The sequence below is a fragment of the Notothenia rossii genome (assembly GCF_949606895.1).
Source record: "Notothenia rossii genome assembly, chromosome: 12".
Taxonomy (NCBI): Eukaryota; Metazoa; Chordata; class Actinopteri; order Perciformes; family Nototheniidae; genus Notothenia; species Notothenia rossii.
In genome coordinates this window covers 15,373,621-15,398,896 of record NC_136911.1, presented here as the reverse complement: position 1 = coordinate 15,398,896, position 25,276 = coordinate 15,373,621, and the positions used below count along the sequence as shown (strand labels likewise).

General features: G+C 37.6%; 1 protein-coding gene across 1 annotated transcript in view; it reads left to right on the top strand.

Moving 5' to 3' along the window:
• Positions 1 to 18,134: 18,134 nt before the first annotated feature.
• The window catches only part of cdh19 (cadherin 19, type 2), a 20,349-nt gene continuing 13,207 nt past the window's right edge, over positions 18,135 to 25,276 (top strand). Inside the window, exons 1-4 of the mRNA XM_079661257.1 lie at positions 18,135 to 18,321; positions 22,576 to 22,948; positions 23,072 to 23,366; positions 24,538 to 24,657. Coding sequence (XP_079517383.1) covers positions 22,706 to 22,948; positions 23,072 to 23,366; positions 24,538 to 24,657 — 658 coding nt within the window. The 5' untranslated portion in view covers positions 18,135 to 18,321; positions 22,576 to 22,705. The remainder of the gene's footprint in view (positions 18,322 to 22,575; positions 22,949 to 23,071; positions 23,367 to 24,537; positions 24,658 to 25,276) is intronic.

The following is a 25,276-nucleotide window of genomic DNA, read 5'->3' as shown; positions in this document are numbered from 1 at the left end:
AATCAATTGCAATTAGGTGTCTGTAACACACTGTGGCTGATAAGCATCCCCGCCATCGATCAACATGCCAACACCACAGTTTTGGGAACCTGAGGCGCTCCACGTCTTCTCGCAGCCAACATAATTGACCCCACAGGGTCAATGAACAAAGCTCAGGATTTGTCATAGCTCCGGGATGATCCCTCATGTGAAGGAAAACAGCAGGCTTTGCATTTGCAGTCATTTTTATTTTTATGCAAATGCTCAGTAATCTGTGAAAGCACTGACACAGTCGGGGCAATATAGTGGCGTATTCTAATGCTAAGCATGAAGACTGTAGGATGTTTTGAATTCTTCTGCATTCTCAGCAAACCAGAGATTAGCTCATGGAGTAGATTGTCAAAACAGAGCTGAAAATGTCAAATCTGGCCTTCTGACATTTTTTCACTCCTCGTGGTTTGGGCCAAAGTTGGATTTTTAATAACATAACTTTAAACTTGTATTAAACAATTCAGAGGATTTCTGCTGTCTAAACCTGTTTATGCACTGAGCCTAATTCCTCTGTGCTTTGATCAGTGTGTTGCTTTTAATCATGTTCAGAATCCTTTTATAGAGAATGCCATTTTCTTTAGCTTATATTTTGCCCAATATCATTAATCGAATAAATTAAATGCTAAAAGAAAACATTTTATTTTAATACCTTGAGGGAACTTTATACTTTCAAATATGTCCCCAAATCTCCAGGTTTGAAATGGTAGAAGAAAATGTGACTTTTAATAGGAAATTCATGTTTTGAGAAAGCAACATTACTGTATGTAATACAGACAAGAACAGCTCACTATCAAAAGCAAAACATAATTGTAAATTCCTGCTGTGCATTCTGAGTTCTGTCCTGCGAGCCGCCGTCAAACGCAATATTTTGTATTCAGCAGTCTCTGAATTTGAGTTGCTGGGTTAGCCTCAATCTACTACATCCATCTTGCTTCCCTGCGACCAGACATCCGCCAGGTGCAGCTGGTAATGAAACAGCCTTAGGCCCAGCTGGGTTAGCTTAGCTCCCATCTCAGTTCGCCTTTCTCTCTTCCTGTAGTGGCCACTCTGCCAAATTGTCACCCCTGTGAAACATAAACTGTGCCGAAAATGTTAAAATGTGCTAACATTATTCAAACGACATCCAAAACAAAAGTCAAACATGTGTATAAAAGATTTTTCCATTTGACACATTATACTTGTTATGCTAATTAGAAACCATTGTCACTTGTTCACTGCACTCGTGCATAGTGGCCTTTACTGACACATTATCATAGTTTTTCATATTTTATTGAGACGAAGGTTTGAAAATGATTTTGATTTGAGAGACTGGCTGTAATTTAAATTCACACACGTTACAATGGGTCCAATCACAGCAGCAGCAGGGAGCTGTGCCCAGAGGGATTTTTTACCCTGTCATAAGGTTCAAGTCTTTACAAAAAGGCAGAGCAAGAAGAACTTGAGGAAGGATAGATTTGGTGGGAAAAAGGAGCATTTTGGAACTGAGTGAAGAGCAGAGGCTAAAGTGAACAAGATAGAGAGCAGCTTGGCAGGAGTGCAGGCTGGAGCCAAATGTCACAATATGTCAAAATGTATCAATTGTATGTAGCTATTAGACACAAAGTCAGCATGGTAACATGGTTCTGTAACTATTGAGCTCAAGCTATAGGTGGGGCTCACAAAGGTCTGGCAATGCTGATGTTTTAAATGTAAAAAAATAGTTTAGAGTAATGGGTATTTTAGGATAGAACTTCCCACCCCACACTTTTGATTCTACAACATGAACTGTATAGCTCTAGACACCATATACGGTTATTAAAATGAGCAAGCTGCAACATAACGTGATGCACAAATGGATATACTAATAATTACAATTGAGTAATATGATATATTATTCTGATTGGGCCATCATGCATACTAGGTTTCTAATATATTTGAATGGTCATACTTTTATTATTTGTTTACTATTTTAAATGCAGGACTTTTAGTTGAGTATATTGGTATTACTTGCCCGTAACAAAAGGTTTGGAATACTTTTTCCACCACTGAAATGTAGTGTGTGTTTGGAAGGAATCAACACACATTGCTGATAGGAGTGCAAGAGTTTCAGAAGGCAATGACAAACCATACTTTGTACGAGTTTGCATAATTTATTGGCTTTCTTGTTTTGGCATTGGGCAGAAATTATGTTAATCTGGTCCTGACTTGATGTTCACACCATGCCTTGACTAAAGGAGATCTGACATTGCTGGGCTGACACAGAACAAGATCCATGCAATGCTCTGACTCCATAATCTCTATTCTGTGGACAGGTTTGATCCATTTGTGCCGAAACCTTCCCAACTGTGAGATCACTGATCTTGACCTTGAATCCCTCTCATAGATTAATCTAGGCAACACTACCCCGGAGTTTTTGCAGTGCTGATTTATGATATTGATATGTTTTTCTGCACCTGTGCACCTTAACATGTTTCTTATGAGAGACTTTTCATACAAGCATTTGAACATTATAACAATTGAATTTGAATTAAGAGTTAAGAAAAGATCAGTTTTCTATGAAACCAAAGCTTTCTTTTAAAAAATTCAGCATAAACATATTGTTATGCAACTCTAATTCATTGTATATGTTAAAACAACAACCCACGATTTGCAGCTAATTATCGTTATGTGTATTAAACATTAGACGTGCATTTCCTCTTATCCTCCCTCATTATACACTTTCCTTTTTGTTACGTAATATATAATGTAACCAATTAACATGCATAATTAATTACAGAGTTTAATGAGACCATTTAGAAAAATTCATTGCAGAGTCCTGAGTAATTTACATTACTGTAAATCAGGTAAATAAACTATAATGTCAAATATTAGCAATGGCATATTTGGGATTTAATATCCACATATATTAAAATTCATTACATCCATACGATCTAATCCTGTGCAAATTGAATATGTGTTCAATCTCCAACTGACAAATAAATAGCAGACAGTGAATATCTAAAGCTGTGATTTCTCCTGGTTACAAAGCTCTTAATACCCCTATAATGCAATATGCATACTTTAGCAATGCACAGCTTAAAACCAGCTTCTCTGGGAAATAAAACTGAACAGCTTGAGCAGAATGCATTTACTATTTCCTCAAGCTAAATACAGAAAAAGGCCAAGCATAACAAAAATGTAACAGCCAGTCGTCAACGTAGTTTGGGTTTTTAAAATAAAATAAAATCTCACTTTTATTGGCCTTGCGTGTGTTTGTCGAAGTGCCAAGAGGATTACACAGCTAACACTGGAATCATCATTTCCTTTCTCGTTCATAAAGCTACAGTATGACTCTGGCTAAGCGGGTTAATACCTTGAGCGTTAGCACCAACAGCTCTGTGTATGTAAACATTATTCAAATGTAGAATCAACAGATTTGCTTTCCGACTATAGTTTACTTGGATGTCTCTTTTTCTCTAAACTAATCGACTTCTGTAAACAATTGTGGCTAAGAACAATTTCCACAGTTTTAACACCATTTTAATTTGAATTAATATATTGATAGTGTTGTTACTGTGACTTTCAAGCTATCTATTTCAGCACATCACATATTCAGTAAAGTTACAATTTGTCCACAATTTAGCATTTTCACAGTCCAACTGCATATTGCAAAGTTTGGCCTGCTTTACATTGTGCTTTCTGTTCTTTATTAGTACAAATGTATTGTGCAAATTCATAAAAAGATGGACCTACCATCAGTGATTTTAGCTATGAATCATACATCCTCTGAAACAATTGCTCTCCAGTTTATAACTATGGCTTTATTAGCGGTTATCTATCTAGCCTATTCAAACACTGACATAACCCACTAAATGTTTCCAACCAATTAGCTTTAAACTGAAAACCCTATAAAAGGGCATTAAAAATGCACTTCCTGACTGTATTCATGATATTGGGCAAGAGAGCTGCATTTCCTTGGCAAAAGTCAACATAAAGCAACAGCATTGTATATTATTTCCCTTAGAGGTGTTTGCATAAATTCAAATGTATCTAAAATTGATATGCAACTAGCTTACAGAAAGACAAACAAGAAGCAACATTGTGCTTTGATATATAATTCTATTCATATTGTAAATGTTTAATCACATACAAAAGAGAAGGATATGAAGATGAAGAATAACCCACAAGCTTGGCAGTAGCCGGAGTGTTCTTTTCCCTAAATAAATAAAAAATTGGACGACAGAGTTGCTAATTTTACTCTAACCTCGGATACACAAGCATCTTTGCTCTCTTAATGAAACCTACATCACAAACTAATGTAAAAAATAATCAAATCAACAATATATGTGTTTGCCTTATACTGTAAGAGCTTAATGAAGAAACCATAAATAAATGTCACTTTAATAAAAAAAAGTTTTTATGTTTTGCAAAGCAATTCTTTTTTGCATTTTACATCTTGTGGCTGAACATTTATTTCTGAGCGTACAGTTGGTAGGCCTTCATCCTGATGGCATTTTGCTTGAGTTTAGGCTTCCACTTGAAGGATGTTAGTGCTGTTCTCAATAGGATCTGTCAGTTTTTGTTACAGCTCCGTGTCATCTTTGAATTGCTGTGAGGAAGTGAGACATGACGTATGCTTCTGTCTCTTTTCATCATGAAATAATCAGAGGCACTGCAACTATTGCAATTATTCAATTTATTCTGATGATACTGATGTTCCTGCACTTTTATTCTTTGTAATCTATGATGCAATAGTTACACAAGGTGCATCAATAAAACATTAAACAAACGTAAAAGCCAACAATCTGTGGGACTGAATATGCTAATGAGTTTATTTAAATTAGTAAATGCTTTGAAACTTCACTAAAGACGCTCTCTTTACATATACTGTACATCATTAGATTGACAGAATAAGGTGATATACATTTGAAGTGGCACTTGGTGAACCCATACAGACTATTTCGTCTTCAGTCGTAAGATGTCGAGATGAGCGAGTGAGATGTTCAACTTTGCTGATTATGAAACGCAGACCAAAGAGGCCAGATCAAACGGAAAGTGAGAAGAGGTAGAGATTTGCAAAGTCAATCCCCACCACCCTGTTAGCTTCAGATACACTGCTTGATAAGGACTCTGAATCGATACGCTGATGGACACAGTGACAGAAGCAGTGTGGTAATGTACTCCCCACCAGCGGTGTCTTTTCATGTGTTGTGTTGCAACAGGATTGGCTCATTACTTTTGACCTACATGGAACCATTGAAATCTCCATTGACTGTGTTTTCCAAATGTACTTCTTACATTTTTAAATATTAATTCTACAGTATGTCATTTTGACTCTATTAAAAGCTTTGTGTACTTTTGTGCATGGGAGGTTCTAAGGGGGGGCCAACAGGGACCAGTGCCCCTGTAACACGGAACTTGGACCCCCCTGTGGGCCCCTCCAAAAGAATAAATCTATGATAATGCAATTCCTTTTAAATACTAAGTTACTGTGCTTTTTTCAGTAATGTAATTTAGTGTAAACTAAGTTACTGAAACAAATATTAAGAAATAACATAAAAACAAAGTTTGGCTGCATAAATAATGTATTTATTACCCCAAACTTATTTTAATGTTCTGTATTCTTGGGCCAATGTAAAAACTAAAACTAAAATATTAACAAAGTCAGTGACACAAACTATGTCACTAACAAACTGCTGAATTTTTTTTTAAATATCCTTCTTCCTGCATTCAATGGGCCCCTCTCATTAAGTGATTAGTCACCCTTAGTCAAATTAGTTTAGAACTGCCACTGCTTTTGTGCGAGAGCATTACACATAAGTTGCAATGAACCACACCTTAATGCTTGCTATCCACAGTTTGATTAACTATTTACACTTTGTGTACACATCCAGATAAATAAATACATAGTTTCTCAGTTTAGTGTGTATGAAGTTGACCTTCCTGTACCCGGCCCTGACCTCAACACCATCCGACACCTTTAGTATGAACTGGAAACCCGATATTGAGCTGGGCTTTATCTCCAACAGCACGGGCTAACCTCACTAATGCTCGAAATGTGAGTAATTCCCTGCCGCTACTTTCCAAAATCTTATGGAAAGCCTTGGTGCAGGCAGACTCCATGGCTTTGGAGAGAAATGTTAAACAGGATGTTCTGGTGTCCACACACCTTTGGTAATGCAATGTTTGAAGTCATATAAAAGAGCCTTCTATGATACTTCAATGTATTTTACTCTTCTGTACTAAAGGAAGACTTCAGATTTTTGACTTGTGCTTTGAATAAAGTATTTGTATTTTACCTTGTAAGTATACTTGAGAGCATTAGGGTTAAGCATTGCATTTTATAAAGGCTGTGGACTTGTGAGAGACGGATGAAAATGTTTGTCCTTGGAACCGACCAAGCTCCACAATAATACACAAATCAATAGGATCCACATCATGACATCGTTTGTATTGCAGGCTTCCTGATATAAATGTCTACTCTCCAAGCCCAAGGTAAATTACCAGAGTGAGTATCAAACTGTTTTCTTAGGCTGAGTGATTTCTAAATATACATTTGGTGAAGTGCCCCCTATTTTTGAATACTTTTTTCCCCACAAACATATCATTATCTATTAATGATCAGTGGGGAGTTCCCTTATCCTAAGAATCTACCTTCTTTTTTTTTAGCACCTTTTCGAAGTGCACCCAAAACATCACGCAGCCTTTATAATAACACAATAACTCACAAAGGCCACCATTCTCCTTAATTCTCTAAAAACTGAAAACATTTTGCTTTGGCAAATGTATTGAGGCAAACTATAGCCGATGTGATTCAAAATGTTGTTTTCCTCGCCTGTCTAATGGAGATTCTGCTGTTACTGACGCTAGGCCATCAAGAAAAGAAAGTCCCCCTCCTCCTTCCCCCTCGCAGACTCCCTCTGCTCTTATCAGCGGGGGGAGATTGAAACTTTCAATTGAGTTTATCGTATCAATTGTTCAGACTGACATTCAGGGTAAGGACTGGCAGTATTGTCATGGTCCAGGAAAATGAGAGCTCTTAAACGGAGACGGAATGTCAAATGGTTGAATGCAATAATGTGAAGGAAATTATTAAATATGATCTAATAACTTTATATTACAGAATATATTTTTGTGCATATCATTTGGGGGATCAATTGGAAATACATTTGGGTCTCAAAAGTGAAGCCAATGCAAGTGCGCCTTACACCTGCATTCTTTTAAATTGCCAACAGGGGGCGACTTGCAAATAGGGGTGAGATTGAATAAAGGTCTATGAGAAAATCATAGAAAAATCATAAAATCTCAGTATAATGTTTGGTTTTGAGGTTATGGTCTCGATCATTAGAACAATATATGTATTTAAAACAGCATGATGTTTATTGGGAAAATATGGTCCCATGTAACAGAAAAAGTACCATACAAAGACAAATCCTGGAGCAAAGCAATTCATTTATAACTTTAATGGGAATGAGTTCATTCAGTCATGATTGTTTTGTGTTTGTTTTAAGATATACTAAAGTGAAGCTTGATCTGGCCATTTTATCTGGAGTCCATGTCACAGGTGTAGTAAGACAGAGAATAAAACCTTTGGGAGGCTCACCATCTTCTTTAAAAAAACTAACAAAAAACCTGGGAGCGACAGTGCAGCCTTCTAGCCAGAGAGAAATGCACAAAATCCATAAATCCCCCAAAACTATAATACAATATTAGCTAATCTTTTTACAATTCAAAATGACATGGATGGGGATTTTTTTAACAGGTGCATTACTGCTGAAGTGCCTTGGGGCAGAGATTAGCTACTGCACCAACACATAACTGGGGGGACTGAACGAATAATACCACGAGTATTACTGTGACTGGCTACTGTGAGGAGGACTGACTCTGCTGCTATCTGAATGTCAATATTAAGCTCATACTGTATATCCCCATAACTGACATTTGATCACACTTAGTTATTTGTGCAGCTTATAAAATAATGTCAGAATCTGTAATCATTTGTAAACTCATTTATTATAGACCAGCCAGGGCAATCAACTTCTCCATGCACTAACATCCATCCACATGTTGTGCTAATCATGCTTGATGAACAGTGTGTTGCCTAAATGCTGTAAGACAGGAAGGTTAAAAGTCACTGGAATATCAACTCTAAAATTGGTTGCAAAAATTAGGGTGGCAAAAGTTAACAAGACGTGCTGTCCTCGCCACTTGTCAGCTTGTGTCAAGATGCCCTTTGGCAAGTACTTTCACTTCCAATTTCCTCAGATGACCTGTGTGAGACTGTAATACGTGGTTTATAAATGCAAACGTCCTTCCCTCTGTACCTGGGTTGGGCTTAATAATGTTATTTGCTTGTTTACTTCAAAACATGTTCTGAAAGGGGCCATATTTGTGGGTTTTCCCTTTTCTGTAGTGTGACCAACATGTTTGTGTGCATGTAAATGGTCTGCATCCCAAAGTTTCCTCCAGAGGGACTTTTCTCTGCCACACACTGCCCCCCTGCCTGAAATGACTTGATTGCGCTCCTTTGTTTACTCCCATGACATGGTGACATCACTATGTAACACTTGCTCTTCTCTTGGCTCGAGTTTCAACACATTGTATTTGATACCTGGGCTCTCATTTAAGGCAAAGGGAGAAAATAGGTGCTGCAGCACAGGCAGTATGGGAAAAATAAAGACCTGTTTGAACATTAAAGTGTGTAAACATTAAAAATTAAAATGAGTGTAATAGGGCCCCTTTAAAATCGAATAGCAAAGATATGCATTTGGCTGCAGTGGTGGTCTCTGTGTGTCGCCACTAGAAATAGTTAAAAACTTAATTCTAATGGACAAACACTCAGTTAACCAGCATGTACTGTACCACATGGTCCTATGTTCTCCCAGATCAATAATAGTTTAATATGGCACAATAAGGCGACCTTTGAAATGGTTTATGTTCTCTATTTTTTTCCCTTGGTCAAATATATGTTTCCCAGGGAAAAAGCAGCTTATAGCCTAATGATGTTATACCTGTGCCGCGTAAATTGCAGACACACTTCAGACATATATTCACAGTAGCTGAACCCTCTTTGACCACTCAACCTGCATTCAATACATCTGCCTCCCTTCGTTATTTTGCAATTCAAACTGCGAAGCTAGCAGTTAGCAATCTTTAACAATGTTAGTTTTGATTGGACCCAGTAAGGATAACCCTGACCAAAGCTTGGAACTGAATTGCTAGTATAGTATCTGTTATTGCAGCACTTCACACCATCATTAGCCTGTTAAGCCCCAAGGTCCCCGCCGGCGGGGACCCTGTTTTTTTTTTTTCACGACACTGTGTCTCAGGGGATCTTAATATTTAAGAACCTATTAATGTGTTATACCAGATTAACGGAAATAATCTCAGCTAACTGACGATATAAACCATTTTTACCAAAACAAAACCAAGTCTCATAAGAAGCATCTAAATGACCCCTTAGCGAAAACGGACATTGGCACAGAACTCAAGATAAAAGTACCCTTATTACTTATCGTAGCTGCACATACAAGATATCCGATTAAAGCTGAGGTTTCACAGATTATTTAGGTATATAGTATCATCAATGACTGATACGAACTTGCGACAGGGGAAGCAAAGACAGACATCACAACAAGTACCTTTACGTAGCTTCTAGGGAGATCGTCTCACCGTAGCTGTTAATCTGATCAAAAGACGTGTTCAATAGCATTAAAACGAGAAAAAACGCGGCTGAATCGGTTAATCCATAGGTTGATAAAGTTTCTGGGCAATAATTTGTCTTATTGATAATCCATAATTCCATTTGTATGTAAAAATCGGAGTACAAAAGTTAGCTGCTAATGGTAGCCACCAGAGTGGCTGCTGCTTCCGGTCTAGGCTATGCGGCAGTCTAACACACGAACATGACCAAATAAGGACTATGTGGGAGTTCCCCTCGATTCCATTGGCTCTGACGGTTAGAAAGAGATGTCACATGTCAAAATCCAGCAAGGGATGCCAGAGATATGAAAAATCCACCCAAATATTATCTGATGATGTTTTGAACTTACTGACCTCTATGTTTAATGAAGGTCTCAGCAGTGGTTGTATGGGGGACTCATTTTATGAAGGTGTCTTGACTCTACTATATAAAAAAAACGATGAAACTGATATAGATAATTACAGACATTTAGCTATAATGAATACTGATTATAAGATACTAGCAAAAATAATAATTAATAGATTAACAGATATATTAGATAAAATAATAGATAAGGAGCAAACATGTGCTATAAAAGGTCGCCTTATGTGGGACAACTTATCAATTTTAAGAGAAATTATAAATAAGCCAAAAGAAGAAAAATTTTTTTTTATTATTGGACTTGATAAAAAAAAAAGCCTTCGACTATTTATCCAGAGGTTACTTATGGTCGGTGATGAAGGCCTACGGATTTCCTGAAGCCTTCATAAACATGATTAAGTGTCTGTATTTTAAATCTTGTGTCTGTGTAAATGTAAACGGTGTGTTGACAAATGCATTTCATGTTGAGAGAGGGGTTAAGCAGGGGTGCCCTCTAAGTGCAGCTCTTTACGTGCTAGCCATAAGTCCATTAATCAAAATAATAAACAATGACAGGTTCATATCAGGGAAGAAAAAAAAAAAAATCCACCCAAATGGCCCCAGAAGAGGTTTTTTTTGCTAAATCTGTCTAAAAAGGTCAAATATCACTTGTTTTGCATCAATCTTGATACAGGGTACTTATTATATGTTGTACTTTGGATTCCTCAAGCTTTTAGTCTACTAACCCATCATCCAAGGTTAGTTTTCACTATAAGTACAAAATATGTTTTGGACGGACACTATACTTTACAGTTTTTTACCATGTTCAATCTGAATTTTCTTTAAAATAAAAAACATCTATATTGAATCTGACTCTTCTACATCCAACTGACAGGTTTATAATTACTTTGAGAAAAAAGATTATTAATTTAACCCTTTTAGAAGGGAAGATATGGTCATTTGTTCTGGGAATGTCATTTTCGAGCCTGAAACCTGAAAAACAGGCTCAGGGTTTATTAGGTACACTTCTCTATGTCATGATTAAATCATGGGGTACTATACAGCTTAGGTTACATGACAACCAGTTGCTATGACACAACAACTGAACCCATGAAAAGAAGGATTGCTAATGCTAGCTAGACTTCCTTAGTTTAGTATGACCAACATAGCATGGAAATACCAGGAAAAGTAATGTGGGTTATGTGGCTATGACAGCAAATTATGCTATTCCACCTCATTAGCTTGAGCTCTCTGAGTGCAATGTAGACAGAGATCATTATGCATCATCTTTAATGCTAAATGACAAAAAATGTCTTTACAAAACCAGCAGTATGTGAAGAGTAACTGACGAAATAATTAAAGGAAAACTATTTTATAAATGGTACATATATTAGTTGTCCTGAGGGTTTAAGATTACTTTTGAAAGTAGTTAGATTGGAAATATGGTTGCTGTTTTAACACCCTCATATATTGAGCAATTACGAAACCTCTTAGTCATACATGAGATACTTAATGAAAACATGACAAAAAAAGAACAAAAGCTTCACCTAAAAAAAACTAAAAATATTTCTCAAAATGGTTGCCAATGGCTACCTGAAAACTGTTGCTTTTGAGCCCTGGTAGTAGTTAATATCATCTCTTAGCAACACCAGGTCTCAGATGTCAGTCTGCTACTAAGGAAACGCCCACACAGAAATTCAAAGCTTACACAAATGTTTATAACTGCTTTTGGAAGTGTAAAGTTATATATTTCCCAGCCTAAAAGAGGATGAAAATAACTGTATTGCACAGTGCATTCAGAATGCATATGTGGATTTTGCATGTGCAAGAAATGCCTGAATGTGAAAGGGACATTTCAGAGGATGAGATGCAAGCTAAGTGGACTCTCAAGTTCCACAAAATGCACTTTCCTACTTCATATCCTCAAATGGTGGTCTGCAAGGCAAATGTATAAAATAATTAACCATTGGATACAATAATATGAAAAGGAGGCCATTGACCTACAGATACAATTAAGAGGAAAAACACAAACTCAAAAATAAAATGTAGCCTATAGTATAAGGGAAATGTATTGCTATCGTAATTATTATGCGGTGAAAGGGGTAATGTACATTTACATTTGGGACAAACCATTTTCATTCAACTGCACCTTGGCCGGGTGACGTCCTTTTAGTAATGTGATACACAGAAGATGTACAGTATAGCTTGAATTTGCATACTTAATTGCTAATTTAGTCGGCATAATACAATCGTTTTTGTATGCAGAACGTTAGTCTGCGATTTCAGTCAAATCCTCTAGCACAACATGTTAGCCATTTTCCTGGTAATGGATCTCAGAAGCAACACACTCTCATAGAAAGACCTTGAAGAACAGCTCTTAACTGCTCCGCCCAATCATTGCTGGAATATGGAACAGCTGTCGACCAGCAATACCAGCACAAATCACTCATTAATCACCTGTTTGTCTTAAATACTGCAGCACGGAGGTGGCCTGAAAGGTGCCAGCAATGTTATGCTTTCATTAGCGGCTCACCGTGATGATTACTTGGAGGGTATTTGAAGGTGATATTCAATTTTTTGAAATTGTTAAGATGTGTAACTTGTGTTTTAAATGCTGTGCAGGAGTAGCAACAGATTATTTTTTTGGTAAGAGAGATAAGGAGCCTCTGCTGGGACAGACATAAGATGACAAAGGAGCTGAGATGTTGACATCATCCCTCTTGTCCTTATATAACGAGCGCTTGTCGCAGGTCTTAGACTCAACACTTTTGTTCATGCCCCCAGAGGTGGCTGCTTTCCCACCAACTCAAGGTAGAGGACATTGTCGGGACGCGGCAGCTTATACATGTTAATGTTCCCTTTTTCCTATTCCACTCCTGTTAGATTGATGGCTCAGCAGTGGTTCTCATTGATCAATCAGACACAATCTGCGTCTTAAATGAACCCGGGCCAGGGGGATTGTGCATTCTTCCAGGGGAACCACATCCCTAAGGGTATGACAGTGTGCTGCACTGGATCGATTGTTTTCAACTTATTTGTGTAAATACTTTGTAACCTTGCCGATATATCAGCTGCATTTCTTTGCCACTGTGTTATAAAACTACAATAGATATCAATCCAGCCTGCCGACAAAAGGCCCCGGCTTGTAATGCTCACCTCTGCGGTCAAGTCTAGAGGAGGATTATAGGAATGATGAGAATTAATTATGCATTTCATCAGCATGATGGATACCGCACGTTCTACTCAAAACTATATTTCCCCCGAGAACAGAGAGAAGTCTGCTCCTTCCTTGAGTGACTCCTTTGAGAAATGCTGTCAGTTCTCCCTCTAAGAAGATGAAACTTCGCTGACATAAAATAAAAAAACACTGATATGACTTTCTCACCATAGTGTCTAATGTAGGTATTTTTACTTTTTAACACCATGTGGACTACTGCATAAGCGACACCTTAGTTTTGAAACACACTTTCTTTATTCTAAATAACTTCAGGACATTTATGACGATAACACACTCAGGTTGTATTCTGCTTTGTATGGAAGTTTTGAAAAAGGGTTCAGTCTCTCTGAAGCACATATATATCCAATTTCCAAGGAAATATTGTAGAATAGTATGTATTTTAAGTGATTACAAACTGTTCTGTAATCACAACCAATGATTATGGTTTAAAGTATAGCATTAACTGCATGGTAGCATATGGCATCCATGTTGCTGATATGTAGTTATTTTCATCTTACTGTGATAAGTTGTGGAAATAGGTGGCCGCCGGGTACAGACGTATTTTCCCCAAATCAGAATTCCCATTTCATTTTCTGCTCTCAATGACTTCCTCGATATTACTCATCATATAATAATAGTAGTCTCCTGGATAATTGCACAATTCTATAGTTTTATGTAATGATCTTATACGTTTATGTAAGGGCTACACATTATTTAAACCTATTCCTGAGAAAATGCTTTGCCTCAGGCATGGCCGATGGCTCCAAAACCGATCTTTTCCTGTTACTATGTGGAAGACATACGAATCAGAAAAGCGTTTTGTTGCACCTTTGTAGTCGTAGTTAAAGTCTTTTGTTTGAAGCTGCTTGGGCCTTTGACTTTTCATTAATTGAACAGTGTTTCAAGCATTCAAGGATTATTGATTTTTGAAACTAAATGTAGTAACAATATAACACAATAAAAACTTGACGAACAACAAAACAAAACAAAATTGAATTTGCACCAGGAAGAATGTAAAAAGCTGCAACGTGTGTCTATATCTATTTTTAACTGGCTCTTAACTGCACTGATTGCCAGCCAACCAGAAACAAGTATTATATAATGTCAATGTTGTTTTTCATTGTCATTGCTGGCTATTGCAGTGCTTATTTGAACACTTCTAAAACTGTTCTGTGGCCCATATTTAGGCTACATGCTTTGTTTATAAGTTTGTAACGTAATTCCAAATATATATATATATATATATATATATATATATATATACATACATATATATGTACACAGATAATCAAATGCACTTGAGTGTCTTACAATGCCAATGCCAAGTTATTCCAAAATAGAGAATATAGATACAAATTGATGTATGCCGCTTTCTTGAGTATTTACAAAGAATCTGACCAGAGAGTAATTTAGCAGCTGATTATGTAGATTTATTTTCTCCGTATATCTAGAAATCAATGCTACTTTTATATTGTGACCCAATTTATTTCCCCCTCCATCAGCCCAAGCGTTGACACATGCACATGTGTCTCGTGAGGAGGGGGCAGAACCTGTGAGGAGACGCTGATGTTTCCTGTCGAATAGAGAGATCCACCTCAGGCAGCGTCAGCTCTTTCCTTATTTGTCATAAGTGTCCCCTGTTTCCCATGGCTGAAGACAAAGGCCAAAGAACGTATGAGGAACATGCATTTTTAATGTGACATTCTCATCAAATTCACCACAGTGGACTGAGAAGAATGCCAATGACGCTTTATTCCTCTTCCAATTACAGCGAGACGATGCGACAATATAAATGTAAGCCGTGAAGGGCACAACATGACAGAGCCTGAACAGTTCAGTGCTTCATCTCTTGTGAGCTTGAACTTGTGAACTTCATATTGACGTTGGTGTACTGTTGGATTAGGCAATAACTTTGTTTGTCAGAGAGATATTTAAAAATACATTAATCAGGGGAGCACAATAGGGGAAGGAACTGGGGGAAACAACATTGTACGCCTGTGTGAAAACATCAGTTTAATGTCAGAGCAACATTATCTTCTCTGTGTGCCTCCTGTGAGGAGAATGATGTCTTTGCTGATAGTGAAAAATACTGCATATAAGCATGCAGTATATCATCATTACAACCTATATTATTTATACAACATGACATCCCTGTGAATGCTGATTTGACCAGACTCACCTTTATCTTGTTGCAAATATGCTGACCATTACTCTGTGCCCATTATTTGACAGGCCTGAAATGTCACCCGAGACTGAGAGATAGTTGGAATCACCTCTTCGTTCCGAGAGAGGAAGACAGCGGGAATGTAAATAATCCTTGCTGGGACCAAAACCGTAGCTTTCATCTCTGACGTTCTTTTGCAGTGGTCGCTCCACACTCCATCATTATAATGAGGGAGGTTCAATTAGACAAGGTCTACACTGGTGGTTTTAAATGTCACAGAGCAGGTCCTGACATTTCTCTGTTTGATATGGAATCAGAATGGGAGCAGAAGAGTTCACAGGGAGAACTAATCTCAACTTCGGAAATAACAAATTCCACCCTGTCACAAAGCCCTGAGGAAAGGCTGGCGCGGCCGCTTTGGAGACTTTTACTCCCCTACAATGCTAGGTTGCCCCTGTTAAATCATTATAATGAATGAATCTATTAGTATTGTAATTAGCCCTCTGGAGGTTACCATGTGTATGAGAAGCATGTCATGAAGGCTCTTTGGGTAGTTTAATCGAAAGGTTATTTGGTTGTCAAATCAAAAATGACTCAAGAAATAAAAAAACGTAACCTGTGGTAATTGGAATGACCAAAATTACCAGCATGTCTGTAGCAAAGGGCAACATGGATGTAAACGCTTTTCTAACATTGTTGTTATAACAATTTAACCTCATTTCAACAAGGTTGGACAGCCTTTTGCATGGCATAATGATATGTCATATTAAAGAACATAAAGTCATCAGCTAAATTATCTATTTACTTACATTAGAAAATAATTAGGTGCTGGGACTTGAAGGGCCACATTTATATTGATTTTATAGCAAATTCCACGTAGATAATAGTGTTGAATCCACCCACTCCAAACTTTTTTCGAGTCAAGTCTAGTTACAAGGAGTTACACTATCATCAAGAAGTAAATAGTCAATACTGAGGGAAGAATCTATTAATAGCAGTATGTATAGGCTTTTTTGTTGATGGTTAATTGGCTGTATTTTACTCTGTGTGCATGTATTCTTACTTTGCGTGTAAAAGAAGCTTTCGATAGATAGATCTTTATGGATGAACCCATATTTTGGGTGTATTGGTCATCGCTCTTTTATTGGGCTGAAATGAGTGGTTGGGCTATGTTTTTTAAATCCTATAGTGTAGCAACAAGTCATGTAGGCAATGTTTAGAATAGTATCAACATGAAAGTCAGTGCTTATGAGTGCTATAGCTTGAAAACACACTGAAAGGGATGTTGGAGTGCAGCTTTAGCCTCAGTAATGTATATTTCTGAATGATTATGAGCAGCATTTGGGTAAAAAAGGTAGTTAAATCAAATTTGATTGCATCGTAGGTCTAGATTTTACAAGCACAACTCATGAATCAAATGGTAAGAAAAGGAGAATAACAACACTCTTTCAAAAATGTAAATGAACAGGCTACAAGCCAACAGAAAGTCTGTTTTTATATTATTGACCGAGTTTGCTAGTCATCCTGGATCACATTTGAAAAGGATACATTTATGTAACAGTTTAAGATGAGTATAATATATTCTAACATTGTACATGAAGGAACAAAGAGTGAATTTTCTATAAAAAAACTCAAGGTACAACAACGAATGCAAATCAAGCAATTAACACACGTTGACAAAATAAGAATATTATTTCTTTTTTAATTCTCTGTCTTGAAACTGTCATTTTAGTGTTGATAAATCCAAGTTGATCTATCTTGTTGCTGTTTAATAGTTTTAATTGGCACAATTTTAGCTCCATAGCTTCTAAACTCACTTTGTAATCAACTCACTGTCATAGCAATAATACAAGACAAATGAATGTGTTTTATATTTGGGTTAATGAGGAGACAAGTACAATGCAACACGTAAAAGTTGACACAGAGAAACATAGAACAAATTAACATGTATCGGATAGAAAAATATAGTAATAAAAAACTGTCATGAGTTAGATTTAATAAAACCCTAATTTAAACTATATATAATGTGTGGATGATCGTTCTGTACTGTCAAAGCCTAATGTTCAATAATAAACTTTTCGCTTAATGTGATTTGACTTTAACATATTCTCATCCTTCAGTTTTAATATTCTCTATCTATAATAACGGTCAGTTAGATTATGTTTCATGATTGTTTTTTCTTTATGGCTTAAGAGTGATATGTCCACCTAGAGTAAATGAGGTGAAGTAGAGTTGACTCATCCTTTATGTACCACTATGGCCCTGATAACAAGTACATGTTAACATCCGGGAGACTGTGGAGGACAAACAACATCACAAGTGATTTTGCATACTCTGTGTCATGACAGGTCATTTAAAAAATGTGACCATATCAGGACGAGGCATGGAACAGCATGCCCTCTCTGCTTGAATGTCAAAAAACAGACTGTGGCCCTCCTATCACTCTCAGAAATAGTGGTCATACAGTGGATGCATTACCATCCCCTCCATGCTCCAACTCGCCTCTAATAAGTGCTGGATTGTTCACGGAGAATGGGGAGGAAAAAGGCGAGAGGGTGAATAGATAGAAATCCATTTGTAAGTCTGCGCTGTGACTATTTGCATGGTGATGAAGGCTTTGAGTGTTCTGCAGGCTCCCAGACAATAGAGCCTGTGTTTGTTATTCCCCAGGAAGTTTGAGAAGGGCAGAAAAGGGGAGAGAAGAAGAAGAAGAAGAGGGGTGGTCTTCAGCGCAGGGGATTACGCATTGTGAGAACCACGCGCATTCGCTTCTGCTATTGTGGTGACTGAATCGCTTTCCAGTACCAGGGCATTTAGTTAAGCAGATTGTGTTTCTTCAGACCCCTGCGATGGTCTCCTTACAACGATTGGTGGCAAGTAACTCTGGGGACAGCAGCCTCACACAAACAGGTGGGTGTAGGTGGTGCGTGCTATACATCTTGTTACAGATCATGTTTTGTCAGAAGATATTTAGATGTAATTTAATATATTATCTATGAAAGGATGTTTCTAGCAATTCCAAGAGTAAAAAAGGCTTTAAACATAAAAGTAACAGCAGGAAGTCTGAATTCTATATTACATGAAAGAGTCCTGGGAATTCTTTGTGTTTGTCACAGCAGGAGATCAGTATATTTCTTGTGATTACTTCTGGCTTGCTGGTGGTAACCTTCTGAAATATTTGATGATGTTTTAAGTGGTTAGGAAATAACTTGGAAGCCTTTTAGTGAAGTTTACCAAAGTGATTTTCCAGAGTTGACTATTTGAGGCCTCTGTATGAGTTATCCGCTTATTTATCCTACATTGACTGAACTCTATGTACTGGCTGCGTAGCTACAATATACACGCCTTTAGTGCATTCCACCTTTGAGTGAAAACATTTGACCCAGATTATTCAACATTTGGCGAGGTTCAATAATAATTTCTGTGACCTTTCCTTAAGGTGACAATTTCTCACATGCTTTCATTGAAATACCCCGTCTGTCCAAAATACTGGTAAACGTACCCAAGGGCGGTAAACATTAACCAACAAATACCCCATTTGTAACTAAAGAACATTGTGAGTTTATAAAGTAGAAAACCTTGGCCAAACAATGTAATGTGTGGGAACTGTCAACATGATGTTGCACTATATATCCTCAACCATAGGCCCATAGATATAAGGACTGAAAAGATTTAGACATTGCAGTTTGGTTCTTCCTTCCGAAAAATACATGTACATATGATTGTCTGCTCTCTATATGTTGTCCTCGTCTGATATTCCTCAAAACCTTTTATTCTAAAAGTCTTTTTTTATCACCAAAATTAAGTCTTTATAGACAATTGCCTGTAGTTTAAATATGTCCGTCTTTTTTAACATCAGTTAATTGTTTTTGATGGCGAAAAAAATGAATAATAGGATGGAGTCCCATTGCTGATAAATGTCAGAGGAAATTCGTGACCCTTTGCTAAACGATAATGATTTCCACTTGTGCACATAATAAAATCAGACAAATGACTTACCACGGAGAACATGATGGCTTGACATTTCCCCCGTTGCTCTAGCACAGTCTTTGAACTCATTTTAGGTCCTGATTTTCGAACCATAAATTACACGTCACTGTTATTGTTTTACGGAGCTGAACAGTAAACAACAGGTCCCATGATAGGCTCCCAAATGACCAATTAAGGACACATTGTCTTGGGAGTGTGCTTTTAAAGAAGCGAGGCTTAACAGATGAATGGGTCTTCAAGATTGCGAAAAGTCTATATTTAGATCCACTGACACGGTTTAAGCTTTACAGATTTTAATTTCTTTCTCATAATGCGTAAAAAACTACCCACCTATTGCCCACATAAAGTTAGCATTACTTAGCAGTTAGTGTCGGGAGTGCATTTGATGCATATTTATGTTTCATCCACAATGTCAAGTAGAGGCTTCTTCTTCTTTATTACTGCGTTTCGACATCTTTAACAGCATCCTGGAACAATTTCAAACACAGAGCGACACTTTATTAGCTGGAACACATCACCATATAGGAATATGTGTGGCCGTCTCAGCACATCTGGTGCTTAACATTGTGAGACTGAAGCTCATTGTCATTCTGTCATGTGGTGGAGTGGCGTACTGTACATACAGGCTACAGGAGGTCTGCTGGAAATGGGAGCAAGGCCTATTGAGCTAATGAATGGCTGTCATCCGCAGGCCACTCAGCATGTCATGTTCAAATGAACATTTATTTTGAAAGGAGAAAATTGACCTTAGAGTTCAACAGCGATTTAACATATTTTTAGTTTCCTTCCGTATACACCTGAAAATGAAATCTGATGGATTTATAAAAGCTGTAATGTGTCTATTTAATATTCACCACATATATTATCAAAAACTTTCAATATAGCTGTCACATATATATATATACATATATATGTATATATATGGTTTACTATTTCCCTAAACCCTATGCTATTGACAGACCTGGACATGTGAGCTCACCCTTTTTCTTGGCATAGCCATTCTTTCTGCAGAATTTCATCATTTTTTCTACCAAAGCCCATCTTGTTAAATTGGCACCTAAACATCTGTTGACCTGTGCACTATTCAAGCCACATCCTTAAAAGCTGAAGAGGTTTTAAACAGACTCCTTGTCATATTGGCAGATGAGCAGTTGCTCCGAGTAACATCATCGAGGGCTGTTGTCTAGTTTTGGCTCAAGGCGTTCAGTTTGGGCGCGTACTTGGCAGCCCTATGAAAGACCATAACAGCTCACGACTCACTGGTTACTAATTGGAGTGTCAGTCCACAATGCTCAGAGATATGAATACGGCCCAGAAAGACATACATAAGCACAAACAAGTACTCTTGTTTGCATTCTGTAGGGGAATTGTATATCATTATAAAAGCCTGCATCAGTAATTGATTTTACAAACTCATTACAAATGGGTCTTGACAGCTAATTTAGTTTTGCAAGATTAAACATGAACATTATGGGCTGTAAAAGCAATACGCCTGCAACTACTGTTACTGCTTAAAAAACATTGCAATATACTCTATATACTACCCATGCTTAAAATGCATGCGCATTTGTTCCCTTGCATCACTTTTAATACAACTTCCACATAGTGAGACCCTATAGGTTACGCACAGTGTCAACAAATGATATTAACATGTTATAGAATAATGGCTGATGTGATTCCTAGCCCTTTTCATCTGATCACACAGATTGCTGATGTATGGGTTGCTGCATGACAAGAGAGGGTTCATTCAAGGGTTCATAGCATGTTCAAATCATTGATGTCAGTTTTCAAAGCAAACTGTTAAAAGTCAGAAAGGATGGGTTTGAAACTAAACTAATGATAGTCTACACCTGCAGAGCGGGAAAAATGAATTTCTCTTACTTAGAGAAAGGAATTGCTCGACGACAGTAACCTTGCTAACGTAAAGATGGCAAAGTTGTGATGGCATATTTTTGTCTCTTTGACAGTGACAGGATTATTGTTGCTTGTAGAAAAGAAAAATAATTGAGTGTCAGTCTAAATAAAAGGAGTTTAATGAATTTGTTGAAGTTAAACTCTGGTAACTTTATCAGTGCAAGATATTGTATTCCTTGTTGCCCTGACTAATTTGCTGTCTTGTCTGACTTTCATTGTCCTTACACTGTTGACCCTGATGCAGATTATAATTGATGCATCGATTCGAGTCATAGTTTGTCGGAGCCATGTGTCTCTGTTTTCCATGTCTGGGGAGACATTGATCTAATTACAAGTCTTCATTAGTTAGCTGCAGAGCGCAGTGTCATGTTTAAGGAATGATGTACAGGGCTTGCTCCCCCCAATGAAAAACAATACAGGGCCTTGTTTGAATTCAAAACAGCAGCCTGTTTCCAGCCACTCATGCTGCCTCCAGGATGCAAGACAAAAAAGAAAAGAAAATTGCAGACAAAGGGTTTGTTTTTCTTGTGTAAAATGTGATTCTGACTAAGACTTTCTTGCTTGAATTTGCTATGTATTTGAGTTGTTCTGATGAAACGGTTTTGACATGACTCTATAGTTAAAAATAAAACATTTAATTAAAACAGTGGTTTGCAATTAAACCCCACAGCCCTGGCTCAGAGGAATTACATAATTTCACTGATGATTATATATACTGTACGTGGATTATTTTAGCACGCACTAATGTTTTTAAAGAATATACCTGACAATGTTCAGGTACATTTGAGTTCAGGTATAAATACAGTTTGTGTTTACAACAGTGTCACTTGCAATGGAAGAAGTGGCAAACATTTATGTAGCTAACGTTTACTATTTCAACCATTTATAAGATGAGATTGATATATTAACGTATGTAATTATTATTACATATTATCAAAAACAATCACAGCAGTAAGACTTGTTTTTATGACTAATATAACATACAATCACCTTTTTCATTTGTTGCTTGTTAACTCTATATATTGATACGTGACATTTACCTTTCATAGACTTAATATTGAATTCTAATTTCTCATAGATAAACAAAGCCTTTAAATGAAGACTTGTCATTATGTACTGATACAGGTGTGAATTTGAACACTTGATATCTGGATTATACTCTACAGAGCTAAAGATTTCAATTTCCTCTTTTGCAATCTCTGCGCACTGCTGGACATTTCTCAAAGCAACCGTTAATTAAATTGTTAACTTTTATTTCAGAGATATGAGCCTGCACATGAACCACATCATAACGAGATGGGATACAGCACTGCCGGGATCATGAAATACTGTGCTGTTGAATGAAGTATTGGCAACACCGGACCAGTGAAACCTCTTCTGTCCATTAACCATGCAGTGGAAGGAAATGCACGGATGGACAGTAAAAATGAGCATGCCGAGTGTTTTGGCCATGGTAGCGGTCTTTTCTATGATTCCTGGCGGGGTGCTGAGCGATACGAGAGGTACTCAGGGTCTGGAAGCCCAACAAATAGCCCAAGGGTCCACTCATCTGCACCGTCGCCTGAAGAGAGGCTGGATCTGGAAACAGCTGTTTGTCCCAGAGGAAGATCCAACTCCTCGCGTTATTGGCCAGGTACCACCAAAGATTGAATGTCCTCCATGTCCTTGACACGCTATTTCCTTTAGTAAATGCATGTTTCTCGTTATAAAAATGTTTTAAAAAAAGCTTTCATCATACCCCCTCCTCTTTTTATAGCTCAAATCTGACTATGACCGTGGTGAGTTTTCCATCAAGTACATATTATCAGGAGATGGTGCCGGAGATGCGTTTGAGATAGATGAGTATTCTGGTGAGATACGGACACTGAAGAAGCTCGACAGAGAGGAAAAGGCCTTCTATGTCCTTCAGGCCCAGGCCATAAACAGGAGGTCCAATGAACCAGTGGAACCCCAATCAGAGTTCATCATCACGGTGCAGGACATCAACGACAATGTCCCTCAGTTCCAGAACGAACCATATGTGTCCAGCATCCCTGAGATGTGTCTAATTGGTAAGCTTTTAATTGACAAACAAACTGATTAGGAATTAGCATATATACGACTTGGTTTGAATTTGGACCTTAGGGTTAGATATAACCTTTTTTGAGGTGCTACAAGGTGACTATAGTTACTTATGTATGTATACAGCTGCTTCTCGACCGGTTAGTAAAGCAAGCTCCAGCTTTGTATTTACCACAGAGGTGTGAGAGTGCTGTTGATTTTCTCATTTATCTCTTTGTTTAAAATGAATAAGAATATTTTTGTATATGTATAACTATCCTTTAAAGCAGTCTCTTTAAAAGAAAACTCAGAGATACTAGAATAGGCCTATTAATAGCATGATTACATGTTTCATGGTTGGTCTGATGTTTCAAAGAGTTATGTGTTTAGAATATTATTCATACAAACAACCGTTTTCTTTTTTTTAGTTTTACAAATAAAAGCAAATAATTTTCTATCAAGCAGATAAAACAACTTATCAGCTTTATTATTTATAAGGATATTCTTTTAAAAATGAATTTTCTTAACTTAAATCTTAGGAAAAAAGGTTATGTGAATGTCTGTCATCTGTCCCTATTCAGGAAGTTAAAAGTATTGCATTCTGAACCCTATCTTGGATGCCTTTATGGATATATTTCTTAAATAACGTTATTATAACCACTGCCCTTTCATACCAAAACATTACCATTTCAATTTATACGTAATCTGCTTTCGCGGGGTAATATCTCACCCGTAATAAATCATAATGCATGTGATTTCGGAAAGAGAAAGAGGGAGGGGAAGGTTGGTCTGAAAATAAGAAAGGCTGTGTTAAAGGAGGCAAGAGAGAGCGCTTCTGGGGGAAAAGAACGACATGGAGAGAAAAGGAGTAGCAGGTGGATAGTGAGAGAGATGTCGCTATAGGGCGTAAGAGGTTGTCACACACACACCTGCACAGCCTTATAGAGCTGTGCAAGACCGATGCTCCCCCCCCACAGGCCCCTCCCTAACCCCATTTTCAACAGCCCTCCTTTAACCCTACCTCAACCTCACCCCCTCCCTCCTTCCATTTGCACTGCTCCCCCCCTGAGCCAGACAGACAGACCCTGCGGGACTGTGGCATAATCACTTTATTTCCCCGTCGACTGGAACTGCTGCCTGAGCTAACTCTGACTGTGTGATCCGTTCCCCCCACCCCCACAGGGACCACAGTGGCCCGGGTGACAGCCACAGATGCTGATGATCCCATGTTCGGAAACAACGCCAAGCTCATCTACTCCGTCCTGCAAGGGGAACCCTACTTCTCAGTGGAACCAAAGACGGGTACCACTTTTGTTTGAATTGCACTGTTGACTACCTTTTAACAACCACAGTCAGGGCTATTAGGGATATTTACAAAGACAATGGACCAAGAATAGCTCTGATCTCAGTCTGACACGACTGAATTCTGTTCATCTGGTCTGGGTTAAGTGTGACAAATAAGATAATATAAGATGTATAAATAACCGTGGAAATTCAGTATTTTAAACAGCAACAGGGTAAGATTGAAAAACAGGACAGCACAGATTCACACAAGATAAATTTTAGCTACTTTCTTGAAATACTATTGGCAACATTTTCAGTTTTAGAAGTCAGTAGCACTCTTCCCACACACATTGTTGACCTTGACTGAGAAGGGTTGGGGGAGGGCATTATTGACGTAAAACCAAAAAATGACTTGCAAATTAATGCAATCTGTGAAAGGTCAAACCTGACTTTTTTAGGGAAACAACTGTCATTGAGGAGTGGGCAGCAGTCGATACTATTTTAGTGTATGGCTTCAGCTGACCAGTAAGGAAAGGGCTGGATATATTCTATATTCTTCTCATTGTCAATACATGCAATGAATTGATCCAAAAAGCAAGTATTGTGTGTGTTACCAAAGCCTAATACAGTGGGGAAA